We start from the raw sequence: 20595 nt of genomic DNA, 5'->3' as shown, positions 1-20595 counted from the left end.
TTACTTTGTTATCTACTAATCTCTACCATGTTTTCACCAAATTCAGAAAACTAAAAGAAGTAGTTTTTAAAAACTTTTTCTTTTTTTAATTTGGTTGAGAATCCAACTCTTGTACTTAAGAAAAATATAAATCATTGTAAGAAAAGGTGAGAAAATAGTCTTAATTTTCAAAAACCAAAAATCAAAAATCAAAATAGTTACCAAACGAAGTCTAAAAAATTTCAAATTTGTACATATCTCCAATCATTCATTTTAATTGTACATGATTAACAAGAGCAGAATAAAAGTTTTTTTTCTTATGCAAGTAATTCTTATCGTTCCCTAATCAAACAAATCCTTAAAATGATAGGCATGTTAAGTCAGCTATCATGGGCACTCTCACCCATACTGATCAAGGGATTGTCGTCATAAATAAGAGTTCACAACTCACTCAAGATTAAGGTCAAGTCTCTTATGGTCATCCTAGTAAAATATTAGTTTTTTCAAGTAATAGTGTTACAAAGAGAAACTAATTTTTTTTTTGTTCGGTCTATATATAGACTGAAGGAACTCTTAAACAAAAGTACCCATGAGCAGAAGTAGATCTTTCTGATTTCATTGTGATAGAATTACCACACATACATTCTAACAAACAAATATACATTATAAACACTAATTACTGGCATGCTTTAACAAAAAATACAAGAGACCGAGAAAACGTACCAGTTGAAGACTTTCTTCAATTGAACTCGATCCAACGGAAGCGAACTCCTCACACTTCTTATTGAAGGAAATCAAAATCGAGATTTCCATGAGCAGCGGAACAAGACTATTCCAAATTACAATCATGAATGAACATATATTTACAACTGACTTCAAACAAACAGTTATACAATTCATATAGAGAAATTACAACATGATTAAATTCAAATGCATAAAGAGATCAAACTCTACGCACAATGACAGAAATGTCTCCACGCTCCGTTGCGCACGAATTCTCGAACAACAGCAACCTCGAACGTCCGATCTGCACGATCGCAACACCGCACAAACACAGCACGAACACTTTGCATTCAGTCCTCAGCGATCACCTCGGTCACAAACAACTTCGCAACACGAACGGCCTCCAGAAAATCTTGACGGTGTCGAGTTGAGTCTGACACCACCAACAAGGCAACCTTGGTATTATCGGTGTGAGAATCCAGAGGGTGGGCTCTGTTCAGACTTGGTATGAGGCTGGTGAAGGAGGAAAACACCGATCGCGTACGCGACTGGGCAAGTGGGAGATGGCGGAGACCTATCGTATAGGTCGCTGCCTAATAGTTTAGATAAAACTATGCGATCGTCTAGCAAAAGCTATGCGATCGTTTAGTCTATCGTTTAGCTCAGTCTGTCGCCTACAAACACTACACGATCGTTTACCTTGGGCCAGCGATCGTCTAGCAAAACTATGCGATCATTTAGTAAATACTGCACGATCGTTTAGTTCTACTCTGCATGATCGTTTAGTTCGTCCAACCGTCGTTTAGTAAATCCGTATTTACTTGACGACTACGTGAGTCTCTTTGGCGCGGAGAGAAAACTCAAAAACCTTTTTTTTAATCTTTTGTAAAAACTTCTCTTTAAAATCACTTTCCTTTTAAACCCACAGTTACCATGATTCAATAACCACCCACTACTTTAGTTATTTAAAAGAAAAAGAATTAATTATCCAATAATTAATATTATTATAAACATAAATGATAACCAACTTATCATACTATATTTATAACCTATCGTTTTAATATTTCATCTCATGAAACATATAAACCATAGTTCTTTTTCTATTCCATAGCACTTAATGTAAATCTCATTTACATCAATCCTCTGCTAGATGTATCTCATACATCATACCGATTATATTATATATAATCAAAATACCTCTTGTCAATTTGAACATTTCAAATCAATACCAAGAGCTGATCCTCAACTGAATCCATTGAGCTACCAAGGGGACCTTATGGACCTGTAGCTCGAAGCTCTAACAGTACGTGAATAACTGACTAAACTCTTTAGTCACGGGATCCACCATCCGTTAACTGCCAGGCACTCCATTAAAGACCGACAGCTGAACTCTCCTTACCATAGATATATTATGTGTCCATCTTAACCAATCAGAAGTGCGATAACCCTTCACAGATCGTTCGTAAGTACAGCTGAGCCAATAACTGTTATGACCCTGTAGTTACATCTGTCACCTTAAGTACCATTGATCTCTCTAATGAACATAAATCATAGTCCTATTATGATTGAGTCTTCTCTTCCAAAGAGAAGTTGTGGCCACTATGCTCAAGCCCTAGAATCAGCCCTTAAGGGAACAATCTCTCTACTTATCCCTACTTCGAAAAATGGGTGAATTCCATCTTGTGGATTGAGTTCCTAGCTCCTAGATCAGACAAGTCCCTAAAAAGGTAGACATGTTGAGTTGATAATTTGGCCACTCTCACCCATACTAATCAAAGGACCGCCCTCAAAGGCAGGAGTTCCCAAAACACTCAAGATTGAGGTCGTGTCACCTATGGTCGTTTAGGTGAGATACAAGTCTCTAGTATCAATGGCGTTATATATAGAGTCTAGTCATCTCATGGTTCAAGTCTTATACGAACTCTTTGTATAGGATACCTCCGCTCCACGTCTCCACATGAATGGTCAGGATCAACCATCTGTAGTAGTTTACAACACTTGCAAACCTCTATAAAGCGGGTCGTATCCGTAGTGTCACCAAGATCAGGTATCCTACCTTAATCCTTATACTACAGACCTATTTAGGTTATCACTTAAGGCATGATCTACTTATATATCACATATACATGCTTAAGTTCACATAAGATAACCAATAAGCTTTGTTTATTGGATATGAGTAAATGCCAGAATTAAATAACACTTATTTTATTCATTGAACAATGTGTATCTTTACAAAACAACGAGACTCCAGGAGAATTAGGACACCAATCCCAACACTTATTGTCTAGCAAGTAGTCACCTAGCAGCACCACGGTCGTCTACATGATCAACAGTGCACGAACAAACAACAACCAAGGACAATACCACCACTCGAGTAAATAGTCAAAATGATCTATAGGATATGGATAAGGTTGGGTACCTTATTCTAGTAACACTATTGGATGTGACCTGCTTTGTAGTTGTTACAAATAGTTGTAAAGTGCTACAAACGAAGTGATCCTAATTCATTTATGTTGGACATGAGGAGTGGGGGTGTCCTTCTGCAAAAGAGTTTGTACAAGATCGGACCACGAAATGAGTCACTCTCACTTTATATCACTGTTTACTGTTTAAGACTAACTATTTCAAAGCGATGTCCTAGGTAACTTGACCTTAATCCTGAGCTAACTATGAACTCCTGTTTATTTAGGATTGCCCTTAGATTTGCATAGGTGAAGGTTGGCTCAACAACGTCGGCTCAATATGACTGTCATTTCAAGGATAAGATTGGATAGATAGCTAGGGACATAGGATGCAAGAGGGAATTCACTCTTACTCGTTTTAGGGATAGTAGAGAGGTTGTTCCCTTAAGTGTTGATTCTGGGGCTTGAACAAGGGATCCCGCCCTCTCATTTTTCATGTGAGAGACTCAATTTTATGATTGGATCACAAAACAATTGTCATTAGGGGATCAATGAGGACTTAAGGAACAAGAGGTAATTTTGGGGGTAAAATAGAGATTTGACCCAGTCGTTATTACGAACAACCTGTGAAAGGTTAACTTACTAATCATGGTTATATCGAGTGGACATAATATATATACAATGAGGGGAGTTCAACTATGGGCTTTAGTGGAGTGACCCATTAGTTAACGAATGGGGGTTAGATCGATCTAATGAGTTCAACCGATTAATCTCGGATCGTTGGAGCCCATGATCTGTAGGTCCATGAGGTCCCCTACTAGCTCGGAAATGGATTAGCTCTAGAGTAGCATGATAAGTTAATTTGAAATGTTCAAATTAGAATCAAATGGAATTGGAGAAAATATATTTAAAAATGATTTAAATATATGAAGATGAATTTGTGTAAAAATCAATTTAATATCGGATATTAAATTAATTAGAATTATTTAAATTGTTTAAATAATTATTTATTATTTTATTAGAAATTAATTTGTAAAATTAATAAATTTTGGTTTTAGAAATATAATATGATTTTAAAATCAATTTTGGATTTTTGGAAATTGAAAAATTACACAAACTTGAAAAAAGGGGTTTTCAAGTTCATCTTCAACTTGCTCACTAGGAACCCACTACCTTTTCCTTGATTTACTCCAAGCATGAGTTGCATCCCATGCAACATATCTCTTTGTATGAAAGTCTGCAATATATTGAAAAAATTAGAGTAAAGAATTGACTGATGAACCGATTGAATTTTTGCTGAAAAATTCGGATGAACAAGGTGTTCTTCAATAGGTTGGTTTAGTGAGCTTTCTTCATATTCCCTTTGATTCAAGCTTATTTTGAGTCTCACAACTCAATCTAGAGTACCAAGAGGATAGTAGGGAAGATCTCGTGGTGGTCTACACAAGGATTTGGAGGATTTTGCAGCTGGAAATTGAGATTTTGATTGTTCGGCCAAGGTATGTTCTTGAAACCCATTATACTCTGTTTTTAGCATGTTTCTTTTTTACCAAAATTAATCAATTAGAATGCTTATAGATCCCAAACTCTTCCGCTGTGTGTTGGTGTCAATCCAACAGAACTCTCCCATTGTTTGCCTATTACATTGCCTTTTATAATATTCAAGGGAATCTTATCATACTCTCTTGTCTTTTAGTAGAAAACAATCTTTGATTGCTTTTCTTAAATTGTTATGTCACGTCTTCTCTTGCTTTTCATGCTTGTGCATTGTTGCATCACATCACCTTGGAAAATAGATCCTTAGGTTGTCTTATTTAGATTTTAGGGAGCATCTCCAAAGCTTCTTGTTCCATTTTTTCATAACTTGTATACTTCTTCTTTCACACCCATTTTTTCTTATTCTCCCTATCCTTATTGTTAAATCATCTCCTTCCTCATCCACGACCTCAGTCTTCTCTTTTCCCATCTCTATATTATCACTCTAAGCCCTCATTCACACATACCTGAACTCCTATCAGGTCCAACCTTTTTTCTTAAGTAGGTCTCCTTTTCCTTGCATCTTCTTCTTCTTTATATTTTGTTAGTTGAAATTTATTTTCTCATGGCTAGTGATAATGACTATAATTTAAGTACATTTGATGACTTTGGTGACTACTTTGATGGAGATCAATTAGACTTTTCTTACCTTGAGGTTGTGGGATTTGTGTCCTACATCTCCTAGATTATAAATTATAATTAAAAAAAGGTTATTATTTAACAAAATAAGATATTATTTTATTTGACAATTAGTTAGTTCAATCCAATAAACTAAGTCCAAAATTATTAATGTAAACTTGAACAATGTGTGTAGACATATAAGGTGGATCATGTTCAAGTTATAACCTAAATGGTCTATAGTATATGGATAAGGTTGGATACCTTATCATGATAACATTATGGATACGACCTACTTTATAAGTGTTACAGTTGTTGCAAGTGTTACAAATGAATTGATTCAATTTATTCATGTAGAGATATGCAAGTCAGTTATTCTATATAAAAAGTTTGTATAAGACCGGACCACAACATAGTTAATCTTTCTTTATAACACCATTAATTGAAAAGCTTAATGTTTCATAGGATGACCATAAGTAACTCAATCTCAATCTTGAGTGAGTTATGGACTCTTGCCTATGAGGGACTATTCCTTGATTTATATGGGTGAGAGTGGCCCAAGTTTCCTACTCAATAAGTCTATCATTTTGGGAACAGGTCCAAGTTAGGAGTTAGAAACATAGCTACACAAGATGAAATTCACTTCTTCCTGCCTTTAGGGACAATAAAGGAGTTGTTTCCTTAACTGTTGACTCTGAGTCTTGAACAATGGGGCCTCTCCCTCTCATTGGCCTAAGAGGGATTTTGTTTATGGTTGGATCACAAATAGGTTATTCATTAGATGATCAGTGAGACTTAAAGAATAAGAGGTAATTATAGGGCTAAAACAGTAATTTTACACTGAGCGTATTAACGAATAAGTTGTTCATTAGGATTAATGGAACTTCAGGAGATTGACGCGATTACATTGAGCACGCATTATGCTAATCCTTGATGCTACGATAACAAAAAGCCAGTGAAATTACACTTGGTTATAGCATAGTTACGCTGCGAGTACTATATAAAAGAAATTCTTTCTCAATTAGGTAAAAGAGATAGGAGAGTTAAACCATCTTAGAGAGCATTTTTCTCGATTTTGGCCATTCTAGGACAAAACTTATGAGATTATCTTCAATTTTGGCTTGTAATTGTAAATTTTGGCATCATGAGTTGGATTTGATGAACGACTTAAGGCCAGAACATCGATTTTTTAGGTTTGTAGGATTTTTCTTTGGATTTTATGAGATTTGTTATGCACTTTTCTTGAATCTTGTTGTTTCTTATTGATTTTTTTTTATTTATTTTCTAGAGCAAGCATATAGATAGATTAGATTGAGAACTTGATTTTTTGTATTTTTTTTTTTTTTTTTTGCTATACATAATTTTTAATGTCCTAATTGCATTGAAAGCATGCTTAATTTAGTATAAATAGATTTTAGTTTCAATTATGACATGATTTCTAGTCTTTTAGGATCATCTAATTGATAGCAGAACCTAAATATTGGAAATGCTTAGGTTAGAATTGGCCAATCTTGCCTAATGTCCTAACCAATCCAAGAAAGTAATGTGGTTAATTAAATGAAAGGGGTTGGCATGACAATATTTAGTTAGTTTAGAAATCGCATGTTGATTTTCATAGGGAGTTTGTACGGGCTTTCCTACATTCGAATAGGCTGAAGAAATAGTTAATGCAATAATGTTTTTATAATTAATCAATGATTAGATTCATAGAAAACTCGACGATCTCTAAACTGGTGAAGATAATATAATGTTCAATCTCTCTCTTTCTTAATCTATCTTACTTTTCTAAATTTTAATTTTAGCATTTAGTTTTCCTGTCAACAAAACAAAACCCCCATTTTTATTGCTTCCCATAGTTAAATTGAGCTTAGAGGAGATTTAATTCTTAGGCTCCTTGTAGTTCGACCTCGACTTGTCGCTCGTGGTACCTAGTATTATAAGTAGTCGATTCAATGAAATCATAAATATTATTTGCTTAGTAAGTGTTTATAGGCGGCGATAAATCCGAGCTAACACACTCTCATCCAATTATTACACTAGAATAATTCTTATTCCAATGATAATTAGTCACCATTTGTTTGGTCAAAAAATTATTAACTTGCTTAACGATTATTGTTTATCTAAATACTTTGCTAATTTGTCCAATATAACACTTATATTGGATAGTTTAACAATATATGATCATTATTTATTAAACACTATAATAAATGCTAATCATTTTTTGCATGCCTATAAATTATTTGACTAATTCACCTTTCAAGTCGGTTCCCAAATAGGAGTATTTCATTTTCGTCAGCTTAAATACCTCAATCTTAGACATAACCTTTCTTGACAAAGGTCCCTAATAGGCAAATATTTTTAAATTTAATCTTTTATGCATTCATTTTAATTTTCTTAAAAAAATTAACCTATTTCTAATCATATTAGAAATATTTTAACATAAGATTAAGTAAATTATTTTAAACCATTTAAAATTATTTAAGCCCTTATGTTGCATTAACTCTTTGTATAGTTTTTAATCTATCTCATTAAACATATAACATTTATATTTTAATAATTATTAAAACCTATAACATGCATTTTAATGACACTAGTTAAATATAACTATTATATTACTAAGTAATATCATGCTCAATGCATTTCCATTTTCATCATATAATATAACAATTATATTGATCACTAATGAAAATCATGCATATCCCATCATACAATATAACATTTATATTAAGGTATGATGCATGGACATGCTTATTAATACATGCCACTATATAATATAACATTTATATTAAATATAATGCATGCACTCATGCAATTATATAATATAATATTTATATTAAATATGATGCATGAATATGTTTATTCTAAGGTAAAATTCTAAACTATGTGGCATATTATATGCAACATATAATTAATATAATTAAACTTACATCTCATGCATATGCATTAAGACTATATTATAGCTTTAATAGGAGATTTATTTAATAGGAAATCTATTTTTTGATTGAGTGCTTGAGTGAGGAAATTTTTTACAATATTTCTAAGGTCATCTCTGTCTATTTTGTACATGTTAGCAGAAAGTTAAATCTTATAGCACATGAAGATGCAAAGAGTGCTAGGTGTTATAAATCTTATAGCACATGAAGCTGCAAAGAGTGCTAGGTGTTATAAAGTTTATGGTGTTTGGAGTAGTTGTTTCCGAATTGGGTTGTTTCCTTGGCCCATAATGATGTAAGCTTGCATAATTGCCCTTGAGGTCTAATAAAAGTATTTTTCCTTTAACTATATTATAGCCATAGTAGACCAAATATTGATATCCTAATAAAAACATTGGTATCCAAATAAAAAATACGACAACCACGAGATTTAGGGCACCAAATCCAACCGGTGTAATATGGAACTATGTGGAATAAGAGAGATTAAGCTTCAAAAAAAATAAAGTACAACTTTCTATAAAAAAAAAAAGGGTGTGTGAGTGCATGTATAGGGGTAAAAAGAGCTACCACATATTTTTTTTTTTAAGGAAATGATCGCGATGTGATGAACGCAATTCTCCGAGACCGCTGCCACCCCCCAAACTTAGAGCTGCAAGCTAAAAGCAAACTCAACAGGAATGTGATAACAAATGCTTGAGCAAAGGTTTGCACATAATAAAACTATAGACTTTCACAATTTGAAAAGGCTATTAAAAGTAAGGGGTGCCTTGTGATACTAATCAGAGGACGCGGTGAATTATTTGTACCATCATAGATGCATCGCAAAGAACCGCAGTCAGATAAAGAGAATTCCAAAAGGATAATGCATAAAAGATAACAAGAAAAGAACCTTAAGTAGAAGAATGCATGCGACACTGCGTTGGAGTTCATGCGATTGAAGCCATGCGTTGAAGGATGTGGAGGATTCTTCCATTGTAATTGCGCACTGAGGAGAGTTATTATCGCACCTACAAGGAACAAACATGCCACAACCAAGGAAGCAGCTGCATATCCAAAATAACAATAAAAATAATAAACTAAACTAAGAAAGCAATGTAAAAGATAGAGTAGAAGACGTCCCTGGAGAAATTGGAGTGTTGTCATTGTAAGGGGTCTCCTATGCAGGAGATGGTTCTCAACTGCTTGGGTCAAGAGGGTCGCGTTGACCATTAGAGCTTCCAGCAATTGTTGGACGCATGATGGTTGACATGCGTCTAAGACTGCTTCCAGTTCATGCGACAGATAACCTTTCTATCTCGGGGTCAATATTTGACTTTCGACGCATCGCCTATTCTTTAAATATTGTTTGCAGCTTGATCGCACAATCTACAATACGCCTAAGATTGAAAGGGTGCCTACGAAAACACAAAACTTCACAAAACACTAGTTGCCAAGTCCCCGGCAACGACACCAAAAACTTGTTGATATTTTTAGGAACAGATTATTTTATTTATTTATTATGGAAAAATGGGGTTGTACATGAATTCATGCGTTAGACATGGCTTATGCGTTTGCACCCATGCATCTGAGGTCATGCGTCGGAATAAAGATACGTTAAACTAATATGCAATGACCACGTGTTCCTATCACAAGTTTTCTTACGCTCGCGTCAAGTATAATGCAAACGCAAGTTTCTCGGGTAACCAGAGGTCGAACACAGGGACTTGTCACTCAATAATTCTTGTGAAGCAATGCGTTTGCAAGAACTCATAGAACTATCATGCTATTACAAGAAATAAATTACAACATGCTATTACAAGTTTTAAAATAAATGATAACATGCTATTACAAGAAATAAATTCAAGAAATATCACCTTTGAAGAACCTTTCTTCACGTATCCTCCCTCGAACGGTCACGAACAGCTTGAATACTTTCTTCAAGAATTTCCTCAAACAAAATCCCGAACACAACCACAATGGAATCCTTAGTCTTCTTAGGATGAGAACCCAAGAGTGGTGGGCTCTGCTTATTTTGGTTTAGAGGGGAAAAGGCTTAAGGTGGAGGAAGAAGATTAATAAGTATCACACAAGAACTCATAGAACTTTTCTGTAACTCTCTCTCAGTCGTTTAGCCAAATTGTAAATCGTCAAGGAAGAAGAAAAACAATTTTTCTTGTGTTCCTTTTGCCATAAAATAATAACCATCCCACTAAAGTGAGTGAAGAGAAAAGATGGGGAAGGGAATTGTAACTCCTTTTCTTATTATTCAAAATAATGATAATATAATATAAATAAATATGATAACTAACTTATCATATTATATTTATATTAAATTATATGTTATATCAAATATAACACGTAACCTATAATTTTAATATCATATCACATACAATATAAAGTATAGTTTGTTTTCTCTATTATATGGCATTTAATATAAATCATGTTTATATTAAATTTAACAACTATGAATACCATTCATAGAAAATATATTTGAATCTCATTCAAATATTTATTTCCTCTCATTAAGCTATAATGTATCAAATACATTATGATAATTACATCACATATAATTGAAATAATTTAATTATATTGTATATAATTAAATCCCTCTATTAATTTGAACAATTCAAATTAACCAAAAACTTATTCTCAACTAAATCTTTTTGAGCTACTAAGGGGACCTCATGGAACTGTAGCTTGAAGCTCCAACGATACATGAATCATTAATTAAACACTTTAATTACATTATTCACCATCCGTTAACTTTCGGGCACTCCACTAAAGACCGACAGTTGCACTCTTTGTACTACAGATATATTTTTGTGTCCATTGGATATAATCAATCAACAGTACGATGACCCTTAACAAATTACTCGTAAGTACAACTAGACCAAATTACCGTTTTCCCCTATAGTTACATCAACTTCTTAAGTACCACTGATCTCTCTAATGAACAATAGATTATAGTCCTACTATGACTAAACCTCTCTCAGGCCAGGAGAGAGTGTGGCGCCACATTGTTCAAGACCTGGAATCAACCCTTAAGGGAGCAATTTATCTACTTATCCCTGTTTCAAAGAATGAGTGAATTCCATCTTGTGTAGCTGTGTTCCCAGCTCCTCAATCAGACGAATCCACAAAATGGTAGGCTTGTTGAGTCGGCAATCTGGCGACTCTCACCCATACAAATTAAAGAACCGTCCTCATAGACAAGAGTTCACAACTCTCTCAGGATTCAGGTCATGTTACCTATGGTCATCCTGGTGAAATGTAAATCTCTATTATAAACAGTGTTATATAATGAGACTAAACACTTTATGGTCTGGTCTTATTCAAACTTATTTGTATAGAATATCCCTGTTCACATGTCTAATACATGAATGATCAAGATCAAATTATTTGTAGTACTTTACAACAATTGTAACACCTATAAAGCTGGTCATACTCGTAGTGTCACAAGATAAGGTACTCAATCTTATCCATCTACTACAGACAATTTAGGTTATCACTTAAACATGATCCATCGTATGTCTCCACATACATGTTTAAGTTACAAAGATAACCTTAGATTTTAGTTTATTGATTTGTGGTTAATGCAACTAAAATATCATATATTTTATAAACAAAGTGAATAAAATATCATATATTTTATTAATCACATAAAGAGTTTGTTCATACAAAGTTTACAAACTATAGGATCCTACGAGATTTATGGCATCAATCCCAATAGATTGATGATTTGAACTTTCAACATATAAAGAAGGTTACTGCAAGCCATTACGAATTAAATGCTTGATTGGATGGAATGAAATCCAATTAAAATCACTTACATAAAGAAACTTTTGGATGTAAAATATAAATAAATGCAATTTGAATGTCAATAACCTAATCAAGCTTAGTTCCATAGTAATTAGCATGACCTTCTTCTTTAGAGGACAAAAGCTCAATCTCTATCCACGTAATTGTTGTACTAAAAAAATTCAATCAAAACAATTCATTTGAAAATGATGAGAAGTGACTTCACTACTTTTTCAATGAAGATTCATTTATCTCTAAAAGGAGAAGAAAAGAAAAAGGTCTAAATTTTCTATACTCGACATTTCAAAAAAATTGAAGGAGAATTTCATTTTACGTCACGATTGATTAATATTAAATTGAGACGTTTTCACTATTAAAAACGAAATTGAAAAGCCACAAGGATACCTAAAATTGGCATATATTACTCGTGGAAGATTTTTTTCTTTTTTTTGACCATGTGGAAGATTTTCTTATCGAGAATATTAAATTACTAACCTTGTGTGGGATTTGGATATTAGATAAGGAGATAAGAGAAAGTAGAAGGAAAGAAGTGGCCTTGGCAAAGGTTCTGTGGACAAAAATGTGGGAAGAAGACATTGTATTAAACTTATGTCGATATATCGATATTTTTAATGGTATTTACACATTTTATGTGGATTCACATGAGGGGTGAATCACTATTTTTATTGTACCGTAAAAAAATTTATCAAACATAACAAATAAATAACAAAATATTAGTGATATAAATAATAGACATCTTAACTTGTTTAAAAATCATATAATATTTATTTACAAAATTTTAATTTATTTTTTTAATTTTTTATCTTTGTAATATTCTCATAAATATCCATCGAAATTGACTTACAATCGATATTTTCATCAAAATTTATGTAAAATTAAGGCTTCAATATTTCTCTCGACCTCGACATTTTAAACTTTAAAAGAAGAAGATGAAACAATAATAATAATAATGAAAAAAAATGCAATTGCTGACAGGGGAATGACAGATGGCGACAACAATCATGAGAAGGATAAAATTTGGAAGAGAGGGAGAAAGAAGAAAAATGATAATATATATATATATATATATATATGTAATTTTTTTAAATAAAAAGTAGTGTCACGTCAGCTTCTATTAGTAATTAACAAAAAAAAAAAATCGTTATGGATATTAACTATTAAGGGTGCTATCAAAAGAAAATTTGATAGGTAAAATTATTGGTTTAAAAAGTAGGGATCTAAATGCAACTAACCCCAATCTTAAGGGTCAAAGAGTATATTTATGTGTTGAAATTTCAATTTTATGTTTATTTAGTATTTGAATTTTAAAAAGTGTCAAACAAGCATTTTAATTATTTTTTTTTTATATCTAATAGGTTCATGAATTTTTAAACTGTCTAACAGAACTTTAAACTATCAATTTTATATCTAATAAATTCTTAAATTTTTAAATTTGTGTTCGAACTATTTAAAACTTTTTAAAAGCTACAAATGTACTAAACAGGCATTTATAAATTTAGACTTTTGTAAAAAAAAAAAAAAAAAAAAAAAAAAAGAATATATAAATTTAGAGTGCCATTAAACATTAAATTCGATTTTATATCTTCTAGACAATTAATTTCTTAAAAAGAATGAATATGTGAAGGACATATTTGATCAAAATTGAAATAAAGGGATCTATTAATTAAGTTAGTGAGATAGGCTTTTGGATTGGGACCACGTCAGAATTTTACAGCTTTACATAGAGAAAAACTACACGTAAGAAATACTCTGGTTATACCATATACATCACCCAAATCATACTCCTGCGTCCTAACACACAACACAAAAAATAATAATAAAATAATAAATATATAAATAAGAATATGTTTATATATTTAACTTCGTCTATAAATACATTCCGCCTCCGCCCGCCTCAAGAGCACTCATTTCCCACTTTTTGGTTTCGAGAATTTCATGATAACCATTTTCTGGAAGCTCTTCAACTTCAGAGCTCTCTCGCACTGTCATTCTTCTTTTTCTTCTTCTTCTTCGCTACGCCTCTCGGTAACAGAGCTTCTTTCTTAACTTAAGCCTCTTTTTTCTTTCTTCTTATCACTTTTGTCTTTTCTCTGACGTAAAGCAGCTTCTACTGGAAACTGGTTTTCTTTTTCTTTACAAACTTTGGATTTGGTTTGATTCAATTGTTTGTAGGTTTTGTTTTCGATTACCGCTTTATTGAGAAACTGTGATTGATTATTCGAATATGACTGCAAGCAAATCAAATCTGCTGTGTGTCTCTTTTGTGAAATGCACCATTTCCATTCTTCAGAGTTGGAACTGTTTTAGGATTAAAATCACTGGCTGTTCTTTACCTTTTTCTGTTCCTTCTGTTCGGTAATATATGATCTTGAAATTGGTGTCCAGTTCATCGATCTATGTGTACTAGCATTCTGAATTGCGTTAAAGATCGGCTGCTCACGTTCACATATATGAAATTAAACCTCTGTTTTTTACTCTTTTCAGAAATCTGTTTCTAACTTTGAAGATCTCGTTTGATATTAGGAACGATGATTCTTAAATTCTGCTTGTTTACATTGGCATGATTGGATGAAGAATATTATTTTTGAATTCACATGGTGAACATTTGACCTGATTGGATTCAGAAATATTAAGTTCCTTTTTCTTTTTTTCTTTTTTTTTTTTTAGTACTTTTCTTTGTATACTTTAGGACCTTCGAACTTCATTCTTTTCTTATTTCATTCGTAATTTTTCTAGCTTCTACTTAACATTTCTCCTTTTCATAAAATAATTAATTTTATCATTGGTATTAATAAAAATCCAACCTGACAATTCTTCCATTCCATGAAAAAAGATCAAGAAGCTTGGCATTTATCTTAATTCATTGAATTAACAAACATCGTAAAGAAATGGGTTTTTGAAGTCAAAGGTTTGCTATCAAATATTGAGATAAATTCAAGTTGTTATTAAATGTTTGGAAAAAAAAAAGAACTTTTAAGCACAAAAATTTGGGAATAAAATTTGACATTTATAAGGTAAGAGATCAAAATAGATTAAATAAAAAGTTTAAAAAGTAAGTCAGGTTCAAGCTTAATTTTGAAATTATTCCCTCTAATTTTATGTTTTTTCAGATTAATATGTATTTTAACTTTCAGTCAGACAATTGTACATAAATAAGTCATAACCAAATTAAATATAATTTTTGTTTGGAATTGAATTAGATCCTTAACTTCAGAAGACACAACTTTTGATCTCGTTAGGATCTGACGAAGACTTCTGTGGTTTTGTACTACTTGGCCTGGCCATCTAATCACATTTAACAACATGGTTGGCCCACAACAAAGACAAGACTGAAGTCCTGAACATTTTCTTTAACATTATATGAGCCACAAGAAAATGTAACACGTTTTTCTTATTTTTGACATTTGATTTATTTGGGGATCAAGATATGTTTTAAATTTATTTGACGGTGTATTTGGTCCTGAAGTTGGGTTGGGTTGGGTGGGTAAAAAAAACCCACCCATCATTTCAAACGTCCCTTGAATGTTTCATCAATCCTTAGCTTCTCTTTTAAAATATTGTATGTATTTTATTTATTATTATTATTATTTTTGGAGATGTTCTTGCGTCTACATCATGTCTTTCTTGTTTTATTTTTTTTCTTTATATGATGTCCGTTACAGACCAAATCCTGGTGTGAAGCTAATTTGTGGAAGCTTTTCTATATATGGCCTTTGAGCATTACTTTCCCCATGGATGGAGGAGGCAGGTACCAGCTGCAATGGCAAACTCTGAGAAGTTTAAGCCTTGCTTTGACTGCAACATTTGCTTAGACTTTGCATCTGAGCCTATAGTTACCCTCTGTGGCCATCTCTATTGCTGGCCTTGCATTTACAAGTGGCTTCACGTTCAGAGTGCCTCCCTCACCCCCGATGAGCCTCCGCAGTGTCCAGTTTGCAAGGCCAATATTTCCCACACGACAATGGTTCCTCTGTACGGCCGTGGTCAATCGGCCGAAGATGCTGAGGTTGATGCCAGAGGGCTGCTCATACCTCCTAGACCATCAGCTTTCGGTAACAAGGCTCTGGCAACTATCAGATCTAATACTGCTTCTGGCCAGCAGTTTGCTTATGGAGACCTTTATCAAAACCAAATCTACAATTTTGATATGTATGACAGTTATGAAGAGGACTCCAGCAGCTCGTTGTTTAACCTCGAAGACAGCTCGGTTGGTAGTCTTCATCATCCTACGGCCGGGATGTTCACGGAGACAGTGTATGCTAGGTTCTTTGGGAATTCAGAGAACGTATACACACACCCGAGTTCTTATGGTCCAAGTGGGAATAGCAGTCCTCGGTTGAGAAGGCAGGAAATACTGGCAGAAAAATCGCTTAATAGGATATCTATTTTTCTCTTCTGTTGCTTCGTTTTGTGCCTTGTTGTATTCTAATTACAACTGAAGACTTCTGTAGCTTTTCGTTTGTAACTATTTTAGTGAAGAGTTATGAAACTTTGGTGTAATAGATTAGTTAAACACACCACATTATGTGTAGCTTTGATTCATTTCAAATGAGCAACTACCAATGGCATAGTTTGTTAAAGTAGAATGCAACACCAACTATTCGAGACACTAATTTAAATATTAAACATTTCTCTAGATTTGTCAAGAAGATTGTAAAGAAATATCTCAAAAGAAATATTCTAATAATATCCTAATAATTCTCTAGGACATAAAGATATCTAGAGAATTCCTTTAGATAAAGATAATCTCACATAAGTATCTAAAATAATTTAGATTAAGTCTAGAAAAATACACTTGCTTGATATCCTAGGATCTCAACACCTATAAGAACAATGATGGTTGTACTTAAATCAATACTCCCTTTTACTAGCACACTAAAAAAAAAATAAAAAAAAAAATTGTATTATTAGGTATTATCTTACAAGGGATGTGTTTTTCCACCTACAAGTAGGATTTGTATCTCCATTCCATTCATAAGTTAGAAGAAAAACAAGAAAAACTAGAGAGTTGGAAACTTAGAGTGAGGATGAATATTGAGAGAGTGAAAAAGGTTTCTCTAAAAAATAAATTTATTTATACTTTCCTAATAAAAATTTCTTCCTTCTATATGATTGTCTCTCTTCCTTCTGGTGAAATTTCTTCAACATAGTTAACCAGTCCTTCAATTTCGGAAGCAAAGAGTTCTTAAATATTTTTATTTTTCCATAGTAAAACTAACAAATGGTATCGATAGAGGTCCTTTTTCCTTCTTTTTTTTTTTAAAAAAAAAACACACACACACACAACAATTATTAAACAGCCCTTCACTGTTCTTTTAGAATAAAAGTAACAAGTTAAATTATGCACATTCAGTCATCACACTCTATCAATACATCATGAGGAGAAAGAGAGTTAGCTTTGTCCCTCAACAAATTAACGACTTCCTCAGCTTCTTTCACATCTTGCTTGCCACCCAAAAAATTTGCCAAAATTTCCTTGAAGTGGTTCAGTTCAGATGGACACAAACTGGCTGCTCTCTTCAGTGTATCAACTGCCTGAGGTAGTTGATCTTTCTGAAGATATCCACTCGCTAAATAGCACCATGACTCGACAGAAAACTTGCCTCTAGTTACTGTCTCATTTATAAGGTCTTCAGCCTTCTCCATTAGACCTTCTAATACGCGTCCATCAACATGTTTGGAATTCAAAAGTCGTAAGACAGTTTATGGGTTTCCCACTCCTTGAAAATAAGCTCAGCAGCTTCGATATCGTGTAATATCAAAAGTGATCTTATCATGCTGATGAAACCTTTGTTGTAGACTTTTTCCCTCTTGTAGAGATTCCATACACGGTATAACTCATCTTTCTTTCCACTTTTAGCATATAGTTTGAGGACATCAAATGCATAACTTCTCCTTTTGGCAGTTGCTAGACCTTCTGATTTCCTCAGCATGGAAATGGACTTGTCTATTAAACCAACTTTAAGGTAAGCATTCACAGCAATGACATAACAGTTCCAATCTAGAACAACATTGGTATCTGATTCTATTTGTTCGACAATCTTATCGATTCCCATAATATCAGATGCAGCAGCATATGCACTTAGTTGAATGCTATATGTGAATCGATCATAAGAAACACTCTTTTCCTTCATTTCTTGCTACAGAGGATCTAGTTTCTCAAATTTTCCAATTTGATAATAAAGATTCATCATGATATTGTATGGGCGGGAAGTTCAATCAAAACCCATTTCCCTGATCTTTTGCAGGATGACATTGGCTTTATCCACACACTTTTCATGGGCATAGCAGTTCAGAAGAGCTATATGAAACTGAATTTTTTTCAATTGACTAGGAATGCTATTGAAATAATCTTCTACTTGTTCCAACCCATGAACTCTTGAGATCAAATTCATCCGTGCCGCGACATCAACAGTTGATAAAGAAATGTATCTTTTATCACTCATCCATTTTGATATCTGAAGATGAAGGGGGTTTCAAGAGATGGATCAAAACAAAAAACACCGAGTAAAACATAGGGAATAATTCAATTCAACATGAAATCAAGGAGCCAATAATTCCCTACAAAGTGGTTTCTTGATATGTCAGAAAGAACATTGGAGAGTGATTTGTTATTCTTGCAAGTTAAAACTTTTCAGCAGAGCTAAGCTAACAAATTAGATAGAGAAAGAATTGGAAGAACGAACAAGCTAGGTGCAAGAAAGTGAACTCTGCAGTATAAACAAAGCATTGGCAGGGCGGCAAAGCAATTATCAATTACAAAAGAAAGCTATCAGACATGAAGTCGAGCTCATCATTTGTATGTAATCTACGAGGTAACAGAATACAAGATCATCTCCTTCAAGAGTCTAGTGTTGTTTCACGGCAATCTAATTCCATTGCTTCATTGGTTAGCGCCAATGAAACCCTGGTACCTTAACAAGTTCATAGGAGAGAGAGAGAGAGAGAGATCATGCTGGAAAAGAGATGAGCTCATTATTCATCTTAAGAATTCAACAATGGCAACTCGTTTGGACCCATTTGCCTCAATCAAAGAAATCATTTCACATAATGCCAAATTCATCATACTTTTGACAAAATTTTGAATAAGTTAAAACTTAGAAATCAAACCTCAAGAGCATGTTTGAACCGCTTGTAAAACGTAAGTTCCTTGATCATATTCTGAAGTTCTTCTCTCCGAACGGGCTGCCTTCTAGCACCCATTGATGAAGAACCGGAATCACAGAGATGTTAGGGTCACCCACCGGTGAAATCCTTTTGTAAAGTGAATCCTTCGCAATCGTAGAGTAGAAATACACCAATTCTCTCCGAGATGCAATCAAATGCATTCGTCTTCCAGATTGTAAGACCATCATTTCGAAAGCCGAAAGAAAAAAAAAATGGAGAAATTGGCGCTGCCCAAGTATTGAATGACAATGGGCTCTGGCTCTGCAGCTGACGGGCTGACGGCTGAAGAAAAACACAAAAACGTTCCCAAAATTGCTTCGAATATATATATATATGCAGGGAAAAAAGGAACAAAAATATTGGTTAAAAATGTTGCTGCCCAGGATCGAACTGGGGACCTTTAGTGTGTAAGACTAACGTGATAACCACTACACCACAGCAACTTTGTTAACAAGGTTAACAGAATAATTTTGTAGAATTAGCAACCACCATTTCATTTTGTAAAAATAACAAAATTTGTAAGTTCAATTAAGTTGGAAGAAAACAAAAAGGTTCAATATTCACATAATGATCATGTCCCAAAAAATGATATACCATCCACATACTTTATTGCATATATCACTGATATATTTGATTATGAGTGGTGATGTGGCAACAATATACTCTTTCATTCTCTTATTTAATTGTGTTGTGTTATTCTTAAAATTTGATAAAATATTTATCTTATATGATTTAAATGCATGTTTTCTATCTCTAATATGATTGTTGATATACCCATTTATTATACTAGTCCATCACATGAAATTTATAATTTTATGAAATTTGTACGGGCAAAAAAGAAAAAAAAAATTATTTTCATAACCCCATTTATAAAATAGGAATACATATTTAGATTCCTTTCTCTTTAAATGTGATTTTGTAATAAATGTGAACTAAAAATTTTCTAACACTAAACCAATCTTTGTAATACAATAGCATAAGGATAGACAACAATACATTCATCATCTAAAATATATTTTTGAATTCTCAAAATTTCATTGTGAAACAATTTCATGGTGATATAAAAACCTTAGTAGTTTGTAAATTAGGAACTCTTTAGTTGCACCCCAAACGATAAATTCTAAAATCACCAAAATCAATTTGATGTTAATCTCATGAGAATGATTAGATTTGGATTGTCTTTTGATCAAGAACCAAGAGATAGGGAGAATTAGTTTCTCACATCAAGATCGAACACTCCATAAGCAAATTGATCATGGCTACCTAAATGTTTTTGGCATGTAACCCTGGCTCAAAAATTACATTTTGGTGATGAACCTCTGTCCTACGAGAGAATTTCATTTAGAGAAACCTAAAAATCAAAACTAGTCATACAATGTTCCCTTTCAAATCATTAAAACCTATCATGCTTAGCCAAAAAGACTTAGGGAATGTTTGGC

The 20595-nt window shown here is 33.2% G+C and overlaps 1 protein-coding gene, 1 non-coding gene and 1 pseudogene across 2 annotated transcripts; 1 reads left to right on the top strand and 2 right to left on the bottom strand.

Annotated features, from left to right (window-relative positions):
• The first annotated feature begins 13858 nt into the window (after positions 1-13858).
• LOC120083879 (E3 ubiquitin-protein ligase RMA1H1-like) lies at positions 13859-16569 on the top strand. The gene is made up of 2 exons (XM_039039785.1): positions 13859-14014; positions 15652-16569. Exon 2 carries the CDS (start codon positions 15696-15698, stop codon positions 16416-16418), a length of 723 nt encoding a protein of 240 aa, XP_038895713.1. The 5' UTR covers positions 13859-14014; positions 15652-15695; the 3' UTR covers positions 16419-16569.
• Positions 16570-17281: 712 nt separating this feature from the next.
• On the bottom strand, positions 17282-19441 carry LOC120083349 (annotated as a pseudogene).
• An 85-nt stretch (positions 19442-19526) lies between these two features.
• TRNAV-UAC lies at positions 19527-19599 on the bottom strand. The gene has a single exon. It is a non-coding gene; the product is annotated as a tRNA-Val (tRNA).
• Positions 19600-20595: the final 996 nt, after the last annotated feature.

The sequence above is a fragment of the Benincasa hispida genome, chromosome 8, assembly GCF_009727055.1.
Source record: "Benincasa hispida cultivar B227 chromosome 8, ASM972705v1, whole genome shotgun sequence".
In the NCBI taxonomy this organism is placed as follows: domain Eukaryota; kingdom Viridiplantae; phylum Streptophyta; class Magnoliopsida; order Cucurbitales; family Cucurbitaceae; genus Benincasa; species Benincasa hispida.
The sequence above is the reverse complement of the archived record's forward strand: the minus strand, read 5'-3'. Positions and strand labels throughout refer to the sequence as shown.